The 23,951-nt window shown below is 32.8% G+C and overlaps 1 protein-coding gene across 5 annotated transcripts in view; it reads right to left on the reverse strand.

The window, feature by feature from the left end:
• The window catches only part of Clcn3 (chloride voltage-gated channel 3), an 83,231-nt gene that overhangs the window by 38,866 nt on the left and 20,414 nt on the right, over nucleotides 1-23,951 (reverse strand). The window contains exon 1 of one of the 5 annotated variants that reach the window (XM_026389718.2): nucleotides 13,708-13,953. The exons of 3 other annotated variants lie outside the window; for them this stretch is intronic. In XM_026389718.2, coding sequence (XP_026245503.1) covers nucleotides 13,708-13,786 — 79 coding nt within the window. In that variant the 5' untranslated portion in view covers nucleotides 13,787-13,953. Of the gene's footprint in view, nucleotides 1-13,707; nucleotides 13,954-23,951 lie in introns of those variants that run through there. One more of the 5 variants, XM_026389720.2, reaches the window with a different exon arrangement.

A 23,951-nucleotide genomic window follows, 5' to 3' on the forward strand; every position in this document is an offset into this window, starting at 1 on the left:
AATTGGTAATTTAAGTATAAACTGTTAGAACCCCTTTGAGAAGGGAAAAGCTACCCAAATTTAATATACACAGATAGCAAACTCACTCCTATAAAATTTTCCCAGTTATACTCACAAAATTCTTAAATAAATCCATAAATTATGCATGGAATGGGTAGAATATTGTACTATGCACTATACAAAGAAAAAATACATTAATGTTAAATTGCTTATAATCTGATACAGAGGTCAACCAGGATTCTGGGAATAAATATGTTAGGTTCTAAAGTCCACACAGTTGCAACTACTCAACTCTACAATGGAAACACAAAAGATATCAGAAATATGTCAATGAGTATGTATGAATGTGTTCCAATAAAATGTTTTTGAAGGGTAAGATGGGACATATGGGCTATAGTTTGTCAACCCCTGATCTAAAATTTATACAGCACAAACCAAACTCAACTGAAGACATTTATTAATTATTTATATAAATGGCACTCTTCTTTGTATCTAGCTTGGCAGATACAAAGATACTGGGCAAAAGTCCTTATTTTAAGGCACAATCCAATTTATAAAGTTCCAATATTGAAGCATTATAAAGCAAATTTTAATCTTATTACTTTGTTATTAAAAATAGGGGACACGGGCTGGAGATGTGGCTCAAGCGGCAGCGCGCTTGCCTGGCATGCGTGCGGCCTGGGTTCGATCCTCAGCACCACATACAAACAAAGATGTTGTGTCCACTGAAAACTAAAAAATAAAATATTAAAATTCTCTCTCTCTCTCTCTTTAAAAAAAAAAAAAGAAAATGTGTCTATTTAAAAAAAAATAGGGGACACTATAGTATCTCAAACTAAGTGGGATTCATTTAAGAAAATGTCCTAAAGAATATGAATTTTAAATGGTAATATGAAGTTATTAGGCTTTGGTTTCACAATGAGAATTATAAATATACATTTTAAGTTAGATACTTTTATTCCTATTTCTGAAAAGAAGAAACAGATGATGTAAATATGGTCTGTAAGAGACAGTTAAATATTACTGTTAGAAAAAGAATTTGAAGATAAAAACAGGGTAAGAAATATTATAATTCAAGAGTGAAAATTATTGGATTTGACTGTAAAAAAAGATGGATATGATCATTTGTAGGGGCAATTAGAAAGTGCTTATCAAAACACAAGATTCCTACTTCTAAGAATTGATTAAACAAGTGCACAAAGACTTAACATTTCACTGAAAGTGAATACTGTACTAGTAAACTTAAAAGTGTATTTGCTTTTATCTAACAGTGTTCTCTCTTATCTCCCTATTTAACACATTTGAATGTTTGCCTTGGGAAGGTGTAAGACTTTTAAAAGGAAAAGAGTATATTGATTTCAGTGTTCTGGCAGAAGTACTCCAGGAATAAATAATTTACCAATCTTGGCTAAAGGTTTAAAGGCCCAATCCCTGCACTGCAATGCCCATGTTCGTTACCTAAAACATACATTCAAACTTATACTTAAAGCTTAAAACTCTTCCCCACCTCTATCCCATCCTGATTTCATTCAATAATTTTTACTTTGTAAAAGCCACTTTAAAGGCTATAAATTTTCTTAAGCAAAAGCAATTGGAAAATAAATATAATAGGAAGACTCGTAATATACCAACAAATCTGAGAATCTGTTTTCCATATGATAATATGGAACTTAAAAATATTTTTGGAAGAAAGAGTCAAGAGCCTTTTACAGTATTCTGTTAGGATATAAAGTATTTCTTTCTGCAGTATTCTGGTCAAAATATGCATAAACTCAATCTTATAAGGAAAAAAACGGGTATGCCCAAACTGAAGAAAATTCTACAAAATAAGTGGCTGGTAGTCTTCAAAAATGTCAAAGTTAAGAAAGATAAAGAATAACTGATTAAAGACTAAAAGAGACATGACAAGTAACTGTAACACGTGTTCCAGAATTAGATCCTGGAAAAAAACATGTCTTTCCTTTCAAACTAAAGGACATGGTAGTACAATGGAAATATTGGAAAAATTCCTTAGATCCAATACACTCAATTTTCTGACTTTGAAAACTGTTTGATGGCTATCTACAAGAGATTTTCCTTCCTTGAGGAAATATACACTTAAATATTTTAAGGTAAATGTGTATTATCTTTTCATTTTACTCTTTACATTATTCTGAAAAAAATAATGTAGTGAAAAAATACATAGCTGTAGATGCACTATTATCTATATAAAATGCTATATGTTATATATGGTAGCATATATAATACTGAAAGAAAGAACAAAAGAGAATAAACAAATGTGGTAAAATGTTAACATTTTGGAATCGGGGTGAAGGACACATGAAAACACTATTATTTTTCAGTCCTTGTAAGTCTGAAAATGCCTTTCTTTTTTCAATGTTGGGGATTGTCCATGCTTAACAAATGCTCTACTATTGAACTATATTCCAAACCCTGAAATTACTTTCTTAAAGGGACTCTCATGAAATGTTTTGCAAATTTCAACATTTCTCAAACTTCTGATCTTTTTAGTTTTCCATGCAAAAACTAAAAACTTCTATACTTCTCAAAACATAGCCACAATACATGGCCAAATTATACACAAATGTTAAAATAAGCAAATTTTTTGGGAAGGGAGTGGTACCAGGGATTGAACTCAGGGGCACTCAACCACTGAGACATATCCCCTGACCTATTTTGTATTTTACTTAAAGACAGGGTCTCACTGAGTTACTTAGCACCTTACTTTTGCTGAGGCTGGCTTTAAACTCAAACCCTCCTAACTCAGCATCCTAAGGTGCTGGAAATAAATAACAGTTTAAGATACAAATTACCCAACTTAACTTCTCAACTTCAATATGCATGAAGCATATCCTTTAGGTAGTCCATATGCACAAATTGAAATTCTCTCTCATGTAACATGCACCTTTCCTTCTTTCCTAAAACAATATTCCAAGATTTGGTTAATTAGGAAATGATATGACTTTACTAAAACTGATACATGGAAGGGAGCTCTGGCAAGAGGTCTTCAAGAGAATACACAGGTTTTGAGATCACTGCTTCCCTGATGATGGCTTTCTTTGTCCTCAGTAAAAGCTCTTCTTACAGTTGAATTTTATTAACATAAATGACAGGATTTGCAGGGGATTGCCCATTTTTTTGATACATATATAGCTCACACTTACTTACCTCTGACGACATTAATGGAGGATGTAGTAGAATACCTTTTGGAAATAAAGATTAAAGGTTCCTTAGCCCACAGTATTTCCTGATTCTGTCCACATCCCCCAACCAATTCAGTCCAAGACACCCACTATCATAGGTAAGGTTCAATGCAGGCCATAGAGAACAAGATTTAATATTATCATTTCCACATTTCAAATTAAGGTCTCTGAAACCCATACAAAAGACAAAAATCGTCAAAGCAAATATACTTTTGAGTTGTAGGAGATGGGTTTCTGGTTTTCAAAAGGCTTTAAGTAAAAGGCTTAAAGTTTCTAAAATAAATCAGATGAAGAAACAATTTTATGCAACTACATAAGGTCTGCTGGGGAGGGAAAGAGAGAAAATCGAGTAAACAAGAGAGATACAATCATTTAACTGGAAATTGGCTTCAGTCTTCTACATTTTCCATAAGTAAAATACATGAGACCACAATATATTATTAGCCGCAGTTGTTTATAAATTGTTTTATTTTTTCCACTCATACTTTTTTTTTTTTTTTTTGGTACTGGGGATTGAACAGAAGGGTGTTTTATCACTGAACTACATCCCTTTATCTATTTTAAGTTGTTGATGATCTCCTTAACTCACTGAGGCTAGCCTTGAACTTGTTATCCTCCCCCTTCATCCTCCTGTGAGTCCCAGGGATTACACGTGTGCGCCACTATGCCATGCTTCATTAAATGCACATACACATCATTTTTTTGTGATTTCAAATTACTATATTCAATTGTTTTGACACACTATAATTTACTAAACAAATCTTTAGGATTAGTATGTCATTACAAACAATACCTGAAATGTTTGTATCTGCTTAGTCATCCTCTTTTTAAAAAATGTTTATGCATTTGCCATCTACAATTTTTTTGGTATACCTTTTATTTATTTATTTATTTATTTATTTATTTATTTATTTATATGTGGTGCTGGGGATCAAATCTAGCGCCTCACACATGCTAAGCGAGCGCTCTACTGGTGAGCCATAACCCCAGCCCCTAGTCATCCTCTTTTCCAATTCACGTTTAACATATTAATATTAAGTCTTTTTGCAGTTGTTCTTAATAGTTTTTACCAACCCCACTATCAGATATTCAATATTAATAATTAGGTATATCTCCAAACAAGCACAGTATCCAATAAGTAATCATCTTCACATAGTTATTATTTGTCTAATAGGCCCTTATTTTCTTGCCTACCTGGTTTCTCTACCCCTTCTTTATATAACAGAACTCAATTATTTCAAAGAAATTTCTACCCCTCACTACATGCAGTTTTTGTGAAGGGATCAATCAAGATACCCTAGACATCTAAGGAAACAGATGACTCAAGTTAAACCAATTAAAACTCTAGTTCCTGAATATATAAATCCTAAGATAGAGTGATATAAGGCATTTAGAGCCAATTAATTTTAACAATTTAACCTTCAAAAGGATACAAGCAGTTATTCTATGTTTATTTTCTATAACTCTTTATTTGTGTGTGACTTTGGCTAAGTTACTTAATCTTGGTTAACTGAGCCTCAATTTTCTAGTCTGTTAAATAGGGCTAATACTAATACCATCTTTTAGATTCATACACACTCAAAAACTTGGGTATATGTTAGTTCCTGTTATTAGATATGATCCTGCTGTTTATCTTGCCTCTGGGATCAACGTAATTTTGCTTTTTCCTAGAATAAACCTAGAACCAAAATATGTAGGTCCTAATAGTTAAGTGCCCTATTAGAAAGGACTGTCTACCAAAATATATATTGCTCACTCCTTCCATTTATGTCTCCATCCTCCTACCTGATGCCTAAGTCTCTTCTAGGATTTATAACTTTGTTCTAAGCATTGACTTCTTCCTAAAGAGGTCCAAAAATAAAAATGATCAAGACTAAAGCTATTATCACTCCATGAGGGAGAAAATAATGGATATAGGATAGTTCAAGTTACCTAGATCCCAATATCTTAGACTATAAGAAAGTCTGATCTTGGGCAAATTCACTTCTAAACTTAAGAAAAAAATTAAAAATATAATAATCCAAAAATTTCCTCAAGAGCTGACTTCCAGATGCCAGTAACTGCCATCATACTATCTAATTTACTATCTAATTTTACTTCCTACTGGCTGAAAAACATGACAAAAAAAGGCTATAAAAAAAAGATCACTTTTCCTTCTGAGTGGCCTAGTAGAGAAACTCCATGACTTTAATGCACTTTGAGGTTGGAAAGATCAAGAGTCAAATTCCATCTCTGTAAACCAGTACCAATTACTTATTAACTTCTTTGACATACTTTCACTTTGTCATCTATTTCTGCAGTGTGCAGACTAGATCCATATATGTGTGTGCATGTGTGTATACACACACGTATAACATATTCAATTGTTTTGACACACTATAATTTACTAAAGAAATCTTTAGTATATGAATCTATATGGTAAAATATTTAACATCACATTTGACAGAAAATAGGAGATCAATTAACACAAGCTATTATTTCTGCTTAAATACTTCGATGTTTAAAATTTCACTAGGCTGTATTATATTACTCATGATATTAACCTTAACTGAAAATTTGACAATATGACAGAAAACATTCTCATGAATTTGGACTATAAGTTCTTCAGCTTTACATTAAGCAAAAGTTCCATAATTTCTGATAATTTAATTCTTTATGTTCCATAATTTCTGATAATTTAATTTTTGTCATATGAACACAGAAATAATTTCTTAAAATGCATGATCAATGATCAAGTTTTCCATTAAGAGTAGACATTTTCATAGTTTAAATATTAAAAAGACCGAAATATTTTAGCAATAGAAAAAATTATCCAATGAATGAACTATAACAGGCTTGCAATTTACCTGCAAAAAAAAAAAAAATTGTACCAAGAAGACTTTTAGACTTACTTTTCCACACAGAACTTGATAAAATTCAAGAATACCTATAACACAATCCATTATATACAACCATTTGTAATCTAAACAAAAGAATGTAAATTATTTTCAAAAAGTTTAAAATTATTCATTATTGGCATGCGTGGGGCACTGGGTTTGATCCTCAGCACCACATAAAAATAAAATAAAGATGTTGTGTCCACCAAAAACTGAAAAATAAATATTAAAAAAATATTCATAATTCTTTGTAACAATAATTTGCTAATGTGGAAATAACAAATGATGCTGGGACAATAGACTATACACATGCTAAAGAATGAAAGTAGAACCCTTCCTTACACAAATACATAAACAATAATTCAAAATGGATGCTAGATCTAAAATTAAGAGCCGAAACTATAAACTCTTAAAAGAAAATGCAAGAGCAGATTTTTATGATTTTGGTTAGGTAATGGCCTCAGATATATCACCAAAGTACAAATGACAGCCAGGCATAATGTTGCATACCTGTAATCCCAGCTACTCAACAAGCAAGGTGGGAGGATTGTAAATTTGAAACCATCCTGGCCAACTTAGATCCTGTCTCAAATTTTGAAAAGGGCTGGGGGTATAACTCAGTGCCTGCCTGGCATACATAAGGCCCTGAGTTCACCCCCCAATACCAAAAACAAAACAATTAATTTTTTGGTCCTGAGTGAAATTCTCCATACCACTAAAACAAACAACAACAATAAACCCCACAAATGATGAAGGAAAAGACAGATAAAAGAGAGTAAATCAGAATTAAATAAGTTCTCCCATGCAGAGGTTGACATTGTTAACTAGCTTGTGTCTCAAAATAACAATAAAAACAACTAGCATTCATTGAGTACTAGTAATTACATATAATAGTTCATTTACTACAACATGCAAGGTAGGTATTATTATCTCTATTTTTCTATTTGAAAAACAAGACAGAGAATATTAGAAAATAAACTCAAGGTCATACTACTAGTAAGTAGTGAACAGGAATTCAAACTCAGTTTGTTTCCTAAGTCATTAGCACTATCCAATGGTGCCTAAGAAAATAATTTCAGAGTGGTTCACTTGTATATTTTAAGATATGTGTATACTCTCTTCCCTTGCAGTAGGTTAAGAACTGTTAGCTACTGCCCTCTCCCCAAACACACGTGCCAATGCACTTAGCCTCTGGATGAGTGATATAACCCTACCTTTTACCATCACTATTCCTCCTTGGCCTTTGGTTCCAGGTTCCAACCCACTTTTTCCTATAGCACTTCAAATGTTGCAATAATAGCCATGAGGGTGCTTTGTTCCCAGTATTCATATTCCCATGCTTCAGCAGAAATCTTTGACACTCAGGCACCCCTTTTTATCATCAGGTTGTTCTAGATTCATCTTATGCCACAAGAAGGCTTTACTCCTGGCAGAGGTAACTATCCTTCCAAGTAAATACTTAGAAACTAATTCTCCAACTTTAACAGATATGTACTCAAGTAAAACCAAAGGTTAGTAATGAATGTTTACTCTTACATATAGTGATATTTCATTTTCTATTTTCATTCTTTTTTTAAATACCAGGTACAATCCAATCAATTTTGTGCTGAACACGTTAACCTGTACTATAATGAATGCTAAACTAGAGAAAAACAAGCATTAATTGAAATTATCTGCGCTTGCTCGCTCGCGCTGTCTCTCTCTCTCTCTCTCTCTCACACACACACACACACACACACACACACACACACACACGCTGCTGCATCTTATACTGAGTTCAATAGTAAAGTTCACAGTTATATCAACAGCAGCCTAAGATTCTTCCTAAAGAGGAACACTCAAACAGGTTTCCTTGAAAAGGGAGTTCCAAGTTACCTAGATCCCAATATCTTAGACTACCTCTGAGGTCCATCTCCAAAGATGTAAGAATAATAAGACTTGCCATTTAAACTCATAATGTAGATTATTATTGTATCAGAAAACATACACTTTAAAAAATACTGAAGAAAGGAAGCAGAAATCCAACATTCCATATATTCCCTGACGATGGAATTACTTCTGTATTAGCAGAAAGTCTAGTCTCCTCTCCCTACTGACCCTGCCTCTCGATATACATGAAATGTGCTTTTTCCCTCTCCCTCTGTAACCTTACTGATAAGAAATGGGCACCCTGGTAAGGGAGGGAAAAGTAGTGTTTTAAGTTGATAATAGAAGCTTTAGAAAGTTATTGGTAATAGAATAATAGACTCTCAAATCAAGGACTAAAATGTAATAGTAAAGTATAGTGTCCTGCACTTAGTAGGTGGTCAATTAAATGTTGGATGGATAAATGAACAGTATAAATAAAGAGAATGCTCTTTAGAATCTGTACAGTCACCCACAGTCATATATAACTAAATTGCAAAGACTATAGCCAACATCAATAAAGCTGACCAAATATATACAACCAGTCAGTAGCAAAGTTGAGCTCATTTTGCAATTCAATTCACTACTTTCTTCTCTGTTTTGCCACCAGCTCAAAATAAAAAGCAATATCCTTAGGTAGAGTGGATATTAGGACATATGTACATTTGGAAGCAAATTCCATGTTTATGAAATATCTCTACATATTAGAGTGACCTGAATATTGACCTGAATAGTACATGATAAAAATTTTATGAATTTACAAAAGAAACGAAAGTAGATTTATTTTTGACCTAATTTAAGTGGTAAAGGACTACAAAAACTACAAATTAAATGTTATAAAGAACAAAAATGGCAAAAAAATCTGCTTACATTTTTTGTTTGTTTTAGTACTGGGGATTGAACCCAGGGGCACTTGACCAATGAACTACATCCCCAGTCTTTATTTTTGAGACAGAGTCTTGATAAGTTACTGAGACTGGCTTGAAACTTGCAATCCTCCAGCCTTAGCTTCCCCAGTCACCATGTTCAGCAACATTTTGAAATCTTAATAAAAAAATTATTTCTGATGTCTGACAAGCCATAGGATGATATAAAATTAATCACAGTAAAGTATCAGTTATTTTTAGAAAATAGAGCAGTAAAATAGGTAGTAAAATAGTCAAGATTTTATTGAAGATTTAAAATTCAAATACTATAGACACAATAAAATTTAAGACTATTCTAAAACCATAGTATAAAACAAAGAGTTTTGAACATCAAATAGAGACTCTTTATTTGTTCTTTTTTAGAACAATTTACAGACATGCAGATGAATTAATTTTTAAGAAGTTTAATTTTCTGGTTGAATGAAAACTTAGGGGTAATAAAAAGGCAACAAGCACTTGAATCCTAAAATCATTTTACAAGGAGCCTAAACAATGTCCCTTTGGCAATAAGCATATCTTTTTGGGATTTAAAAATGATGTGCAAAAAATGCTAACTACTAATACTTTCAGGAGGGGGAAAAAAGAACAAAATCATCTATTGTAACGGGGGGGGGGAAAGGCTATATTTACATCTACCTTTCTTTATTACTCCTTCTGCTGACGCAACAAAAAAGCAAGTATATTAGTTTTGATACAACAAACCAATCAGGTACCAACATACTAGGCATTTACTCTTGTCATAGCATTTACTTATTCTGTTTTCTCTGCCAAGATATATCCTATCAAATTTCCTTCATACTTGGAAGACGTCTACTTAAATAACACTTGTTAAAAGGAGACTTATCTCTTCCCCCACTAAGTCCCACAGAAAATGCTGTCTATACTATTCACTAGAAATGTTATTAACTTCCTTGGGGAAGTTAATTTGTTTCTTTGTTTTCAACTTAGGATGCCTTCTTATGGCCCTAACCAGCCTTCCCAGGCAGGTCATTACAGATATATACAGTGAGCAGCATATATCCTTAGGATTAGAGGATGAGCCAAATATCTGCAACAAATCCTGACATTTCTTTACCTCAGTTTATCACCTGGAAAATAGAGACTATAATAATACCTACTTCGAAAAGTTATGATAAGGATTAAAATTATTTGATAAATGTAAAGCACATAGAACAGCATATGGCAAGCAGTAATTCCATAAGCATTAGCTATCATTAATATTGCTAGTATTACCACCATCATTCTCCACAGCAACTGGTTAAGCTTTATATATACACAAGAGTTTAATAAATACTATGAATAAAAAATATTCAAGGCATAAATTGATGTGAACATGCTTTATATACAGGTATGAAAAATTGTGCTCTATATGTATAATAAGGATTGTAATGCATTCCACTGTTGTGTATTTAAAAAAATAATAAAATCAATAAAAAAAATTTTTTTAAATGCAAAATAGGACTGGGGATGTGGTTGAGTGTCCGAGTACAATCCCTGATATCAATAAAAGAAAAAAGGTCCATATATATGTAGTCAATAAATTTTCAACAAAAATGCAAAGGCAAGTCAATGAGAAAAGGGTTTTTCCAACCAAATGTGTAGTAACAAATCTGGCATTCATTTGTAAAACTATTTATGTAAATAAATAAGAAAAAAAGTAAAAAAAAAAAAAAAACAAACAAACACGATTCAAATAAGTTTTAAAGGATTTTATGGGCCTGGGGGTTTATCTCAGTATTATAGTATTGTCTAGCATGTGTTAGGCCAAGTTCAATTTTAAGACCACCAAAAAAACAACTCTTCATGGAGTAAATGGAGACTCAGGGCCCAAAGATCCATTACAAGGATTTGGTAAAAGAAAGGAATTCAATCCCCAAAACTACTTTAAACTTAATGAACAAAAGAAGAAAGTCAAGAGTACTAAATAAAACTAACAACAGTCCAAACAAATCAATTTTTTTTTTGCTTTGGTTAGTCCCCTGACAAAAAAGGAAGAGAAATGTATGAGGTAGCTTGATTAGTTCTGTATAGGAAATCTACTACCCCCAAAGATGACTATTTCTAAAATGTAATGTTAATTTCTAATCTATCAATAGCAATCATAGTAAACTGGTATAGGCTGGGCACAGTGGCACAAACCTGTAATCTCCGTGATTTGGGAGGCTGAGGCAGGAAGATCACAAGTTCAAGGCCAGCCTCAGCAACTTGGTGAGGCCCTAAGCAATTTAGTGGGACCCTGTCTCAAAATAAAAAATAAAAAGAGTTTGCTCAGTGGCAAAGCATCCTGGCTCAATTCCCAGGGATGACAAGAAAAGAAAAAAGACAAGAAAAAACTGGTACAGTACTAGTTTACCCAATAAAGGTAAGCCTCAGCTTTAGCATGCAGGTTTTTAGAAAACAAATCCATGTTTAATTTATTGATAATCTTTGCAAATTTATACTTTGATTATCTGTCTCTTCACTCTTTATCAGCCTGAAGATCTGTTTTTAATCATTGAAGTTTTGTCCTCATAGGGAAGTTGATTCATTTTTTTAAATATTTTTAGTTGTAGATTGACATAATAGCTTTATTTTGTTTCTTTGGGTTTTTTTGTTGTTGTTGTTGTTTTTTGGGTGTGTGTGTGTGTGTGTGTGTGTGTGTGTGTGGCTGGGGATTGAAACCAGTACCTCATACATGCTAGGCAAGCGCTCTACCACTGAGCCACAACCCCAGTCCTTGATTCATTTTCTTGATTCATGTTAGCTGCCAAACTACACATTACCAGTTCCTTTGTGTTGACCCATGGCTTCAATGAATCATATATTATAGACTACCACCTCTTACCCATAGAAACTAGGACACAATAGTATGCTCTAGGTAATACAGTACAGTCAAACAAAACTCATAACTGACTGATCCACAAGTACATGTTGTTTTCCCCCCAAAAAAGAAGAAAAATTACTTTATATTGATAGAGCACATCTCATCAAAGAATGAGGAACCTATGTGAGCTGCCTAGAGTGGGGTCAAATTAGGCCCTAAGCATGATTCTTAAAAGAATTATTTATGAAAATATAATAGAAATAAAAAACTTTTATTATGGCGATGACCATGCTTTCTCTCATTAATGCTTTGACTTGTTTTTCGTTAATTATATATTTTACAGAGTTTATTAGTAAGTTCTATTAATGCCCATCAGAGTTCACACACAGAATTTAAATTTCTCAAGCTCAAGCCTTCTAGTTTATCAGCATTAACAAGCGGATGTTGTAACAGCACAGAGAAAACTTGCCTGTCTGCTTTTACAGTTGAATTACTGATTAGCAAATAATGTGACATTTAAACAATCATTATTCATTCACCTTGCTTCCTGTTCAAAGAAATTCTTAACACAAGTGGGAACAGAGCATGGAAATATAGGGTAAAGAAAAACATATCATCACCTCATTATGAATTATAACAGAAAAAAGTATCCCTGGTGGTGAGATTAGCAGAAATTATTTTCTTCTTTATACCTGAAGGTATTTCCTCAAGTGTATTAACATATTTACATATATATTGAAATTTTATAAAGGCAACTCGGAGGAGAAAGCACAATACATGTAAAGTGATCTCTACAGAATTTTTCTCAAAATATAAAATAGCAATCTCTTATTAACTACAGAATTCCTCAGGATAAATAATGCTGCAACTGTTCAGAGCCTAAAATAGTGTCTAGTACACACAATGCAATCAATAAATATTTGTAGAAAATATCATAAATTCTAGTAGGATTTAAAACTGTTATAAAGATACAAAGTATATTTTAAATAAAGCAGGCTAATATACACAAGAAAATCATGACTTCCTTATTTCTTCATAAATAAAAGTTTGGGTTAAACCATGAAGTAAGTTTATAATGTCATGCAGTAATTCAAACTAATAGGTCTCATAAACAAAGTTACCTAGGTAAGAGATTTTTCTTCTAGAACAACAAATGTCAATCAATTTTTTAAATTATCAATTAAAAAAATGAATAAAAGAAGAATTTAATTAACATGCAATTAGTTTTAAGGAGACAGCGGCAGTGCCTGCCAAAAGATTTACACAATCACCGGGTGCTTTTCTATACAAATGCTGTTAAAATTGCAAAGGATAGCAGTAAAGTAAACATGGACCTCTTTAGTAACTCCCAGATGTGTTTTTTTCAGATGTACAAAAATCACCCTAAATGTGTTTTATTCATACCAAATTTTATAAGATACCTGTGGAAAACAATGTAGTACATGCAAGTTACCTAAATCCATATTAAATGAAAAATGTTAATATAAAAATTTGTTCATCTTTATTGCCATTTCTAAATGTTCTAAAATGTAACTAAGAGCTTTTACTATAATTTTACTTTGCAGTAAATCTACATGGCAATTGGCAGCAGCTGAAATTTAGTAGTACACATACACTTTATTTCTCTGTGTAAATTAAAGGAAACATAAGTTTTCTGAAGGAAGAAAAACATTACTTTTAGGTGGCAACCAATACGACTTTAGCTGTAAAAGCAGCTTAATTCATTTTCATAGTTAAACAGAAAGAGGATTTTCACTCAGAAGATGGAGTCGGAGCCCAATGTGATCTGAAGCAGTACTAATCTGCCCAGAGAAAACAATCGGGACGACAACAGAACCGTTCGGAGACTGCATTTCCCCCCAACAAGCCTGGGCAACTAAACAACATACTGCAGCATTTAAAGGACAAACAAGAGAACCTGTTTAAGCTAGAGAACCGCCCAGCAGCATGCAAAACATACCAACAGAGGATTCATAGCAAGGGGATGGTATTACCTCTTTTATGTAATTCCCTCAGGGGAATATTGTCTCCTCCCCCGTCATAAGGCAAATAGGGATCAGAAGAAGCATCCATGATTAGAATTTTTAAAAAGAAAAAAAAAAGGAAAAAGAAAAAGAACGCTGCTAGCTTAAAAAGACAGTGGCATTTTTCCCACCCCTGCTGCAGCAGGGAAGGGAGATGCCATATTTGATGAGGGTTTAGAACTGTAGTTCGACTGGCTGAAGCAACTGGGTTCTTCCACAGTGGATGATGTCATCAAAGGGAAATTATTGCAGCCTGGTTGCTAGTGGCTACAATCTAGCAAGGCTTAGAGGCGGAACAGCCTTCTTAATCAGGTCCTGCTACGTGTGATGATGACTAAGCGCCAACTCTAACAGACAGAACTGGTCCGAGAATTTGAAAGCACTCACAATATAACTTCAATAGCTTCGGTTGCAACTGGAGTAAGACAATATAAACATTCTTTCTTTTTAAGATAAACATAAGGAGAACAAAATATTTAATAGACATAAAAAGGAGGTTATAGATGAAGACAATGACCCTTTTCATTTCTAATGCAGATGAAAGCGACACTGCAATAATATTGTACACTTTTATAATATAAATGTACTAATTTTGTTCAGTAATGTCTTAAGAGTCATAACAATGAAAAAACTAAAACATACCAAAGGTTTCTCACTTAAAACTTAGTTTTAAGTGTATTCTTGATTGGCTAAAATGTACCACAGTCTTCAACTTAAGATTTAAAAGACTGAATAACTGTAAATTGAGGGATTTATCTCATTTACTAATCCTCTCCAGCAGCTCCTTCAAGGAACTAACCAGTAAGACATTCTATCTTTGGAGAAGAAAAGAGAAACTTCTTATCAACATACTAAGTAACTTAACTATTGTGTGTGGAGTATGCAAAAAAAAAAAAGGATTTACTAAGCAGGAGAGTTTCCTCTCTCTCCTACCTACCCATTTTGTTCCTATCTCACAAAGACTTTGTGCTTTTAAGGCTTGTAGTAGAAAATGTTTCAAAGTACTCCAGTTGCCTCTCTGCTAGAAAATTTTATAACATCACAAAATAAGAAATAAAGTTTTATTTAAAACTAATCCAAACAAAACTGATGCTCATTTTCAATCACAGTTCAAAAATTTATAGCCACCTCTAAGATGATTTCTTTAAAATGGAGTATTCTCCTTCTGAAATGCCTATGTTTATATAGTGCCACTAAATTAAAAGGATTGTCCATAGAAAGAATTTCATAGAACTCAGGAAATTTCTAAAAAATTTTGTTTTCTTTAGTATTGAATGAGACAACCATTCCAACTCAACATGAATATATGAAAATTGCAGGTAAGAGAAGGAAAGACAGACTTTAGAAAGCAGTAAAAGAGGAAAGTTCTATCTGACCTTTCTAGTACATTTTAGTTATTTGGGATCTTTTTAAAATTTTTCTTTCAATTTTATAAATGAAACAGGCTTCTAAATTCCAAAAAACATGAACCTTCAGATAAATAGAACTTCTTGAAAAATTCCACTAGAGATTGGGAGACATGGTTCCAGGAAAGGAATATAGACTAGAATTATTGCCACAGGAACATTCCATTTAATCCTGATGCTAACTATTCACATTTATGACAGGAATAAAGTGATAGAATCCCCTATGTTTTTCAAATTTTATTGGAAACAGTTTTTTGTTTTGTTTGGACTGGGAAATCTTTGACAAAGTTAATTTTACTAAATTACCACAATATAAATTTGGTCATGCGTGGTTCTTTGGTGTGTGTTTTTTTACCATAAAAATTTCTAAAAAGATATTCTATGGACATCTGTAAATGATTTCTTTTTTTTATGATATTATTTACATTCTTACATGACTTTACATAAAATGGAAAACCTACCTACAAGTTTTCCTGGTATTGGTAGGTACTATCCAAACTTGTTTTTCCTGATCTACAACTTGGTCATAAAGAATGAAAATGACAGCTAGTACTAACTAAAAAGAGAATATTCTTCCTGTAAAAACTATTGACAATGATATATAAGTACAAGTTTTGCAAATATATTTATTTTTAAAGATAAAAAAATCATGTGTACATGTGATATAGATAATTGTACCTGTATTTGTATGGTTAATTTAAAATTTTTTTTTAGTTGTAGTTGGACACAATACCTTTATTTTATTTATTTTTATGTGGTGCTGAGGATCAAATCCAGCACCTTACACGTGCTAGGCAAGTGCTCTAGCCCTGAGCCACAACCCCAGCCCCCAGAGTTAATTTTTTAATGAGTCAAGCAAACCTCATAATTGTTATCATGAGGAATGAGAAAGAAGTAGGCAGGTGGGGTTGCATTCAGTGTTTAAATAATTTCCCATCACTTTAATTTTGTAAAACAAAATATATTACTTTGTAACAGTAAGTGTGAAATTTTTTAAAATTCCATGAGTTAGCAAATTTCCCATGCTTATGGGGTCCATAATACCACTTTCTCTCAGAGTAAAATAATCATGACTTAGGTTAAAATGTGTTCCAGTCACACTTTAGAAAAGTACAAGGTACACTGGAAGGTGTGGCAAACAGGACTTTGATACAGAGTAGATATGACCAGGATAACAGAATTACAATAAAGTGAGGTTAAAGCAGGCGAGCAGATGACAAATTCATGAAGTTTTGTGCTAGCTTGGGGGAAATGCTCAGGATTAATACTGAAAAATCCAAAACACTGAAGTGGTAGCACATGTAGGACTTAAAAATTCAGAAGGGACTGAGGTTGTGGCTCAGTGGTAGAGTGCTCACCTAGTGCGTGCGGGTCACTGGGTTCCATCCTCAGCATCCCAGAAAAATAAAATAAAGGTATTGTGTCCAAGTACAACTAAAACAAAATATTTAAAAAGATTTTAAGAAAGGATATTTCTATCTTCAAAAGACCCTAGATTCTAACCTCAACTAGACATGGGATTCTGCATAAACCACAACCTCTTCAGGATGTGTTACCATTATCTGAAAACCAGGGGGTAAGGATAGATGACGAGAGCATCATAATGCTTTAAGCTCCTTGTAATTCTAAAGATTCAAGAAATATACCACTTAGTTTTAAGAGATATTTATATATAAAAATATGTTTTCCTTTTATTTTTTAAATTTTTTTTAGATGTTGATGAACCTTTATTTTATTCATTTATTTATATGCGGTGCTGACAATTGAACCCCATGCCTCACACATGCTAGGCAAGTGCTCTACCACGGAGCCACAACCCTAGCCCTTCTCTTTCCTTTTACATTTAACTACCAATTTGCAGAAAATACAGGGACAGAGAAACATATTAAATGACAGCCCAAAAAATGCAATCAGGAAAATTGAACGTAGGAACAAATAAGTAGTGAGAGAAAAGGGTAGGGAACTTATAAAGTTTAGAAATAAAACAAAACAAAAAAAAAAAAAGACTGAAAGATATATCAATTTTAATGTATAATTTTTAGTGCAACAATTGGAGAAATGTGAAACATTTGATTTTAAGGAACCATTTCTATTTTAGATAATAGTTTTAAACAGAACCTTGATCTTTTAGAAGCACATAATGAAATATATATGTGCATATATCCACTTATATGAAATACTTCAGATTTATTTAAAAATAAGGAGAAGAGAGATGAAACAAAATTGGCATGAATTATTATTTAAGCTAAGTAATGAAGATAAGAAGGTACAACACTACTCATCTCTATGCTTTAAGATTTTTCTATAGTGAAAATATTTAAATGGTTTTATAAATTAAAAGCACTTATATGAGATAAATGTTAATTTATAAAAATTATATCTTTCACTTCTAAAACTAAAATCTTCACTGGAAGCAGCAGGTGAAAAACCACAGATCACAATGGTAAGTGGGTGCTGCAGATTTACATCTGCACACATAATGTGGCATTATACTTTAACCTGCGTTGTCAAGTCCTCTTTCCTAAGAAAAAGATCTGAAAACTAAAAAAGTTGGTGGTTGGGGGGAGAGACAAAGCAAAACCTTCAAGGAAGAAAATCAACGAAAACTACACATGTAGCTACAAAGTTATTATAGCATGAAAGAAAGAACAGTTAAGAATCCTGAAAATAGACAAACCAAAAAATAAATTTTAAAATAAAACATAGTTTTAGGAACTGGAGATACAGCTCAGTGGTAAAGCATATGCACAAGGACCGAGGTTCAATTCCAGCATCAAAAAGAAAAAAGTTTTGCAATATTCATACCTCATACACATAAATGATTTTAATTCTTAACATGGCTGTCTGGTATCAGAGGATTAAAAACAAAGTTTTCTTTCACAAACATCACATAAAAATCACTTTTTCAAAATTAGAACCAAAAAAAAAATAGTTATTTTTTATACCTAAACAATTCATTTTCAAGGAATTTGTCAAATATACTCACACACAAACTCAAGCTGGTTTAAGGACTAAGCAAAAGAAGAATGAAGAATTCTAATTTTTAGAAAAATTTAAACCCACATACCAATATTTACATTAAGTGTAAATTAAATAAATGCTCCAATTAAATGATAAATACCATTTAACCGGAGTTTTAAAATCCAACTATGTGATTATGTCTCAACTAAAATATGTAAGCTAAAAGTAAAAGGATTTCTAAAAAAGTATAACATGCAAACACTAATTCAAAGAAACTCAGGGAGTAATATCAAAGTAAACATTAAGGGGGAAAGTTAAGTGGAAATTTAAAAAATCATTAAAAAAAAAAAAAGTCATCCCATTCACCAAGAGGATATAACTTACTATCATGAGCTCAAAGTATATAAAGTAAAAACAGACAAAATGACAAGTATTAGTAGGCAAATCTATAAATACAGTGAAAATTCTCAACACCTCATTAGCAAATACTAAATTTTGAAACAAGGAGAAAAATCAGAAAGGAAAAACAGATGATTTCAAAAGACTGTAACAAACTTTACCCAGTGGGCATTAGAGAACACCATAACCAAAAAAAAACCATATACATTCATTTTCTTTCTCATAGCAGATAGGAAACATTTATAAAAACTGGCCTTTTTCCTGAGCCACCATGCAAGCTGAAAAAAAAATTCAACTTATTGAAATTATACAATGTATATTCTCTCATCACAGCATAATAATATTATAAATCAATTAAAAACTTAACCAGCCAGTTGCAGTGGCCCACTCCTTGTAATTCCAGCTACGTGGGAGGTCAAGGAAGAAAGATTTCAAGTTCAAGGACAGCCTGGGTAACTTAGTGAAACCATGTATTAAAAATAAAATTAAATTTTTAAAAGAGCTGGGGATATAGGTGGGTGGAAGATTGCCTAGCATGCTCAAGGCCCTGGGTTCAATCTATACAAATAACCAGAAACTCTTCATAAGTTTGGAAATTATGAACTGCACTTGTAAGTCATCGATAGGTCAAAATATATATTGTTATACAAATTTGAAATGTTTTTTTAATTAGTGATAATGATAATAAAGGTTTATGCCATAAAAAATAAAACAGTATCTAGAGGGCAACCAAGAAGTTAGAAAAAAAAATCATCAAAATAAACCCAAAGAAAGTAGAACAAAATAAGATTAGAAATTAATGAACCAAACAGGTATATAATAGAAAAATAAAGGCAAACTGATTTATTGAAAAGACTAATGAAAAATCTACAGTGACAGATGAATAAGGGAAGGAAGAGAATAGAGAGATGGGAAGGAAAAGGAAGAGGGAAAAGAGAAAGGAGGGGTGGTGGAGGAAGAAGGGAGAAGGGAGGAATTAGAATCAGCAGTACAAGAAGACATAAATGATAATTATTGGGACAAAAAAATAAACTAATAGTACAGAATATGGAGTATAGAAATAGATCATCCTATATTCGGGTCCTTCATATAGATCAGAGGTAACACTGTACAAGACTGGAAAAAAATTATTTTCTCAGTAATTGATAAAAGGATAACTGTCCATATATATATACCAAAAAAAAAAATTAAATACACCCTCACACACACACACCCCACACACAAATACATTCAGATGATTATTGACCTAAACGTACAATGCAAATAAAGCTCTTACAAAATAATACAGGAAAACATCTTCGTGACTTTAGGATATGAATATCTTTTTCTTAATTAAAACACAAGTGGTGGGCACAGGGTCACATGCTTGTAATCCCCATGATTTGGGAGGCTGAGGCAGAAGGATCACAAGTTCAAGGACAGCCTCAGCAAGACCCCATATCAAAATGAAAAAAATAATAAAAAGGACTTGGGAGGTAGCTCAGCAATAAATCATTCCTGTGTTCAACCCCAGGTACCAAAAACCAACAACAAAAACAAAAACCACAAAGCAAGTGATTAATACATAAGACCACATTACAATTAAGAACATCTGTTCATTATCAGGGTAAAGTGCAATCCACAACACAGAAGATCATTTACAGCACCATCTCAATAAAAAGTCTGGGTCTATAAAACAAAGAAGTAAAAATCTTTAAAGATACACATTTCAACAGAAAATGGGCAAATGTCCTCTTAGAGAGGATTTCCAAATAGCTAGTAAGCAAAGATGTTCAACTTCTTTGGCTACCAAGAACATGCAAATTAAAACCACAATTAGAATCCATGATAAATTAGGCATCTGACAATATTGAGTAGTTGGTGAATATAGAGCAATAAATACTTTCATATATTCTAAGTGTAAACTAGAATAGACTATGGAAAACAATCTATGACCCAATTAGATCTCACCTAGGACAAATGAAACCCTAACACACACACACACACACACACACACACACACAATCTTCATTTACTTAATTTTAGTTAGTTTTCTTTGGACCTTTTTAATTTTTGTACTTATACTCCAGGATACATGCATAATTTACAAAGTAGCATTGTTTGTAACTACCAAAAACTGTTAAGTAAGAACTTGAAGATATATCAAAAATAAAATGAATGAGCAAACTGTAGCATATTCATTTAAAAATGATACAATTTAGAACAAAATCATAGATGGCAATACTTGCAACAAGTATGATTCTTAAAAATCACATTGCATAAAAGCAAGAAACAAAGGCATATACATCAAATGATTCCATCTATTTAAGCTTCAAAACCTGGTAATATTAAATTACATTCTTTAAGATGCACAGATGAGGGGCTGGGGATGTGGCTCAAGCGATAGCGCGCTCGCCTGGCATGCGTGTGGCCCGGGTTCGATCCTCACACCACCTACAAACAAAGATGTTGTGTCTGCCGAAAACTAAAAAATATTAAAAAATTTAAAAAAAAAGATGCACAGATGATCAAATCATAAAGTAAAGCAATAAAGTGATTTACAAAGAGAAAACTAACTCTAGAAGAAAAGGAAGGTATCATGATCAAGGAGGCACATGCAGGAAACTTTTGGAATATGGCTATGCTTTATTACCTGGGAGGGCTGCAGAGATGCTTGTTTTATGAAACTGTAAAATTGTGTTTTATGGATTTTCTGATGTGTGCTATGTCACAATTCAAGTCTTAGAGTTAGAAACTTCTCCCTCTCTTCTTTTTATTTTTCCTTTAGCTTAATCTTTTATTTTGGAGCCAGTAATAATCTTATTTTTAAACAGCATATGTAATCAAAGTCTCAATCAGTTGCAGGTAACAAGATTCATCGAGTATCTACGCTGACTTCAAATTTCTTCTAAACATTGCTTCTAAGAAATTTCCTCTAAGTGGTAACTTTTTCAAGGACAGTTCTTGTACTGTCTTATGTAATAGCGTACACGCACCAAAAAAAGAAGTTAATTCATTATATCATGACATTCAAGGGAGACAGAGTGTACAAAACACATAGACAGACAGACAGACACACACACACACACACACACACACACACACACACACTATCTTCATTTACTTAATTTTAGTTAGCTTTCTTTGGACCTTTTTAATTTTTTTTCCAGAGTAATGGCAATAACTGCAGATAATATGTGAGGTACAAATCATCAGGTCTTAATAAAAATTAAGCTCACTTCTTTCCGATGTACTTGATTAGCTTACCACTGCAATCTTTGGCTGATTTTATGAAAGCACCAGTTTATCAATATTAAGTCTCATTATCTTTTTTCTAGTGCTTTTGAAACATCCTGAATCACAACATTTCATAAGCTTAGTATGGGTTAATTTTCCCTAAATGCATTACCTTACTCATATAAGCACACAACTTTGGGCAGTCCCTTACTTCCACATATATTAAGCAGGTTAAGTAGGCTGCTCGATGAAGCAGTTTGGAGATGCAGGTGCAGGAAATGTTTATAAGGTAGTTGGCAATAGAATGTGAAGGGTATCAAATGTACGAAGAACATAGTCTTGCTTAGAACAAGTATCAGATGAACTTTGGAATTATTTCTAAAAATAACCCTGGGTAAACCATTTGAAATAGTTTTGACCTTTTCCCAACAGCCAGCCATTAAATGGTAGCAGTGGTGTTTGTTAACTTCATTTTATGAATTTCTAAAACACCCTTTACTGAAGATTCACAGTGTATTGATTTCATACTTTCTAAAAGAGTTTATGTTGTCAAATTCGAGTTTAAAATCTGACATGTTGCCAAATATCTCATTCATTAGAACATACAACCAATGTTATCAATAGATGCCAGATAAAACAATACAACTAAAATCATCTTGTCATCTACTGAAGACAAAACCACACAAACATAATCTTTAAAACACTGGAGGCAAAATCAAATTACTCTAACTCAGAATCCCTTTCTTGGATACCATAACTTTATACTATCAGATTTTTTTTTTTTTGCTTATAAATCCATATCAAGGATAGTATGTTTACTAAAAAGCTACTCTTGGATTATTTTATTAGCGCTTTAAACTGAAATGATATCAAAGAGCTTCCTTATTCATAGCCAGCAATCAATTCCAGTAGTCTTAGGAACATTTAAAACTTTTATCTTTAGCAATAATTCTACCACCAATTTTTAAAACATTGTACATCACTGTCTCTCTTCATAATTATTACTTTTACCTCCATAGTCTCAGCGATTCTTCATTACTCTCAGAAAAAAAAGTCCAAAACTTTAATTTACATGATCTGGACCTTGTTTAATTCCCTCTTCAGCCTCAATCCTTTCCTTTCTAATTCTCATTCTCTGCACTCCAGCCACTTTTCTTTCAAGTTTCAAACTTGTTCATACCTGAGTGCCTTCTCTCAAGCTGCTCCCTGTGCCTGCAAACTGCACTCTGTAGATCCAGGTCCCAGCGCCTCCATTCACTGCCTCCCTCATTCACCTGTCTGAATTGTACTCATTTTTAAGTCCTCACCTTAAATAATTATATCTTAGGTTCCCCCACTTACTTGTTCTCACATTAAATAACTTACTATATCACACTAATTGTGCTATTATAATTTTGGGGGGTAGGGTGGGATTATTTATATATTTTAATGGTTTTGTCTCATTACAGTGTAAGCTCCCTAAGACAAAGACCCATATCATTCTTCTTCACTGTTCTCTCCCAAGCATTTATCCTGTTGTCTGGCCCATAAAGTAACCTAATAATTACTGTTGACTGGAATATGCATAGAATAAAGTTAAAAAAAAAAAACTGGTAACCCCTGGGGCAGGATTGTCTTCTACCTTATTTTTCTTTATCACCAATATTTTCTATAATAAGCACATTTTGCTCTTATTATATAAAAGTGAACTCCATTTTTAAAATGAACTTTAGATTTCAAAAAGTTGCACAGGTAGTACAGAAAGATCCTCAATACCTCACTGATTTTCCCCAATTGATTAACATCTTATATTTCCATCGCACATTGCAAAATACTAATGGTGAAATATTATTACTATGTAAACTCTAGACTTTACCTGGATTTCAGCAGCTTTTCTCTTTTTTTAATTTTAATTTGTTATATATGACAATAGAATGCTTTACAATTCATATTACACATATAGAGCACAATTTTTCATATCTCTGGTTGTATACAAAGTAGAGTCACATCCTTTGTGTCTTCATACATGTATTTAGGGTAACGATGACCACTGCATTCCACCGTCTTTCCTACCCCTAGCAGCATTTCTCTTAATGATCCTTGTCTTCCAGGCTCTATCCAGGATGCCACAATGTACTTAGCTATCATGTCTTCCTAAACTCCTTGGTCTTTGATGTTTTTACAGGCTGCATTCTTTCTGGAAGCCTCAAGAAAAAAATGGTTTCCTTGCTTTTTCCAGCTACCAGAGGTTTG

Source organism: Urocitellus parryii, chromosome 14 (genome assembly GCF_045843805.1).
Source record: "Urocitellus parryii isolate mUroPar1 chromosome 14, mUroPar1.hap1, whole genome shotgun sequence".
Lineage (NCBI taxonomy): Eukaryota > Metazoa > Chordata > Mammalia > Rodentia > Sciuridae > Urocitellus > Urocitellus parryii.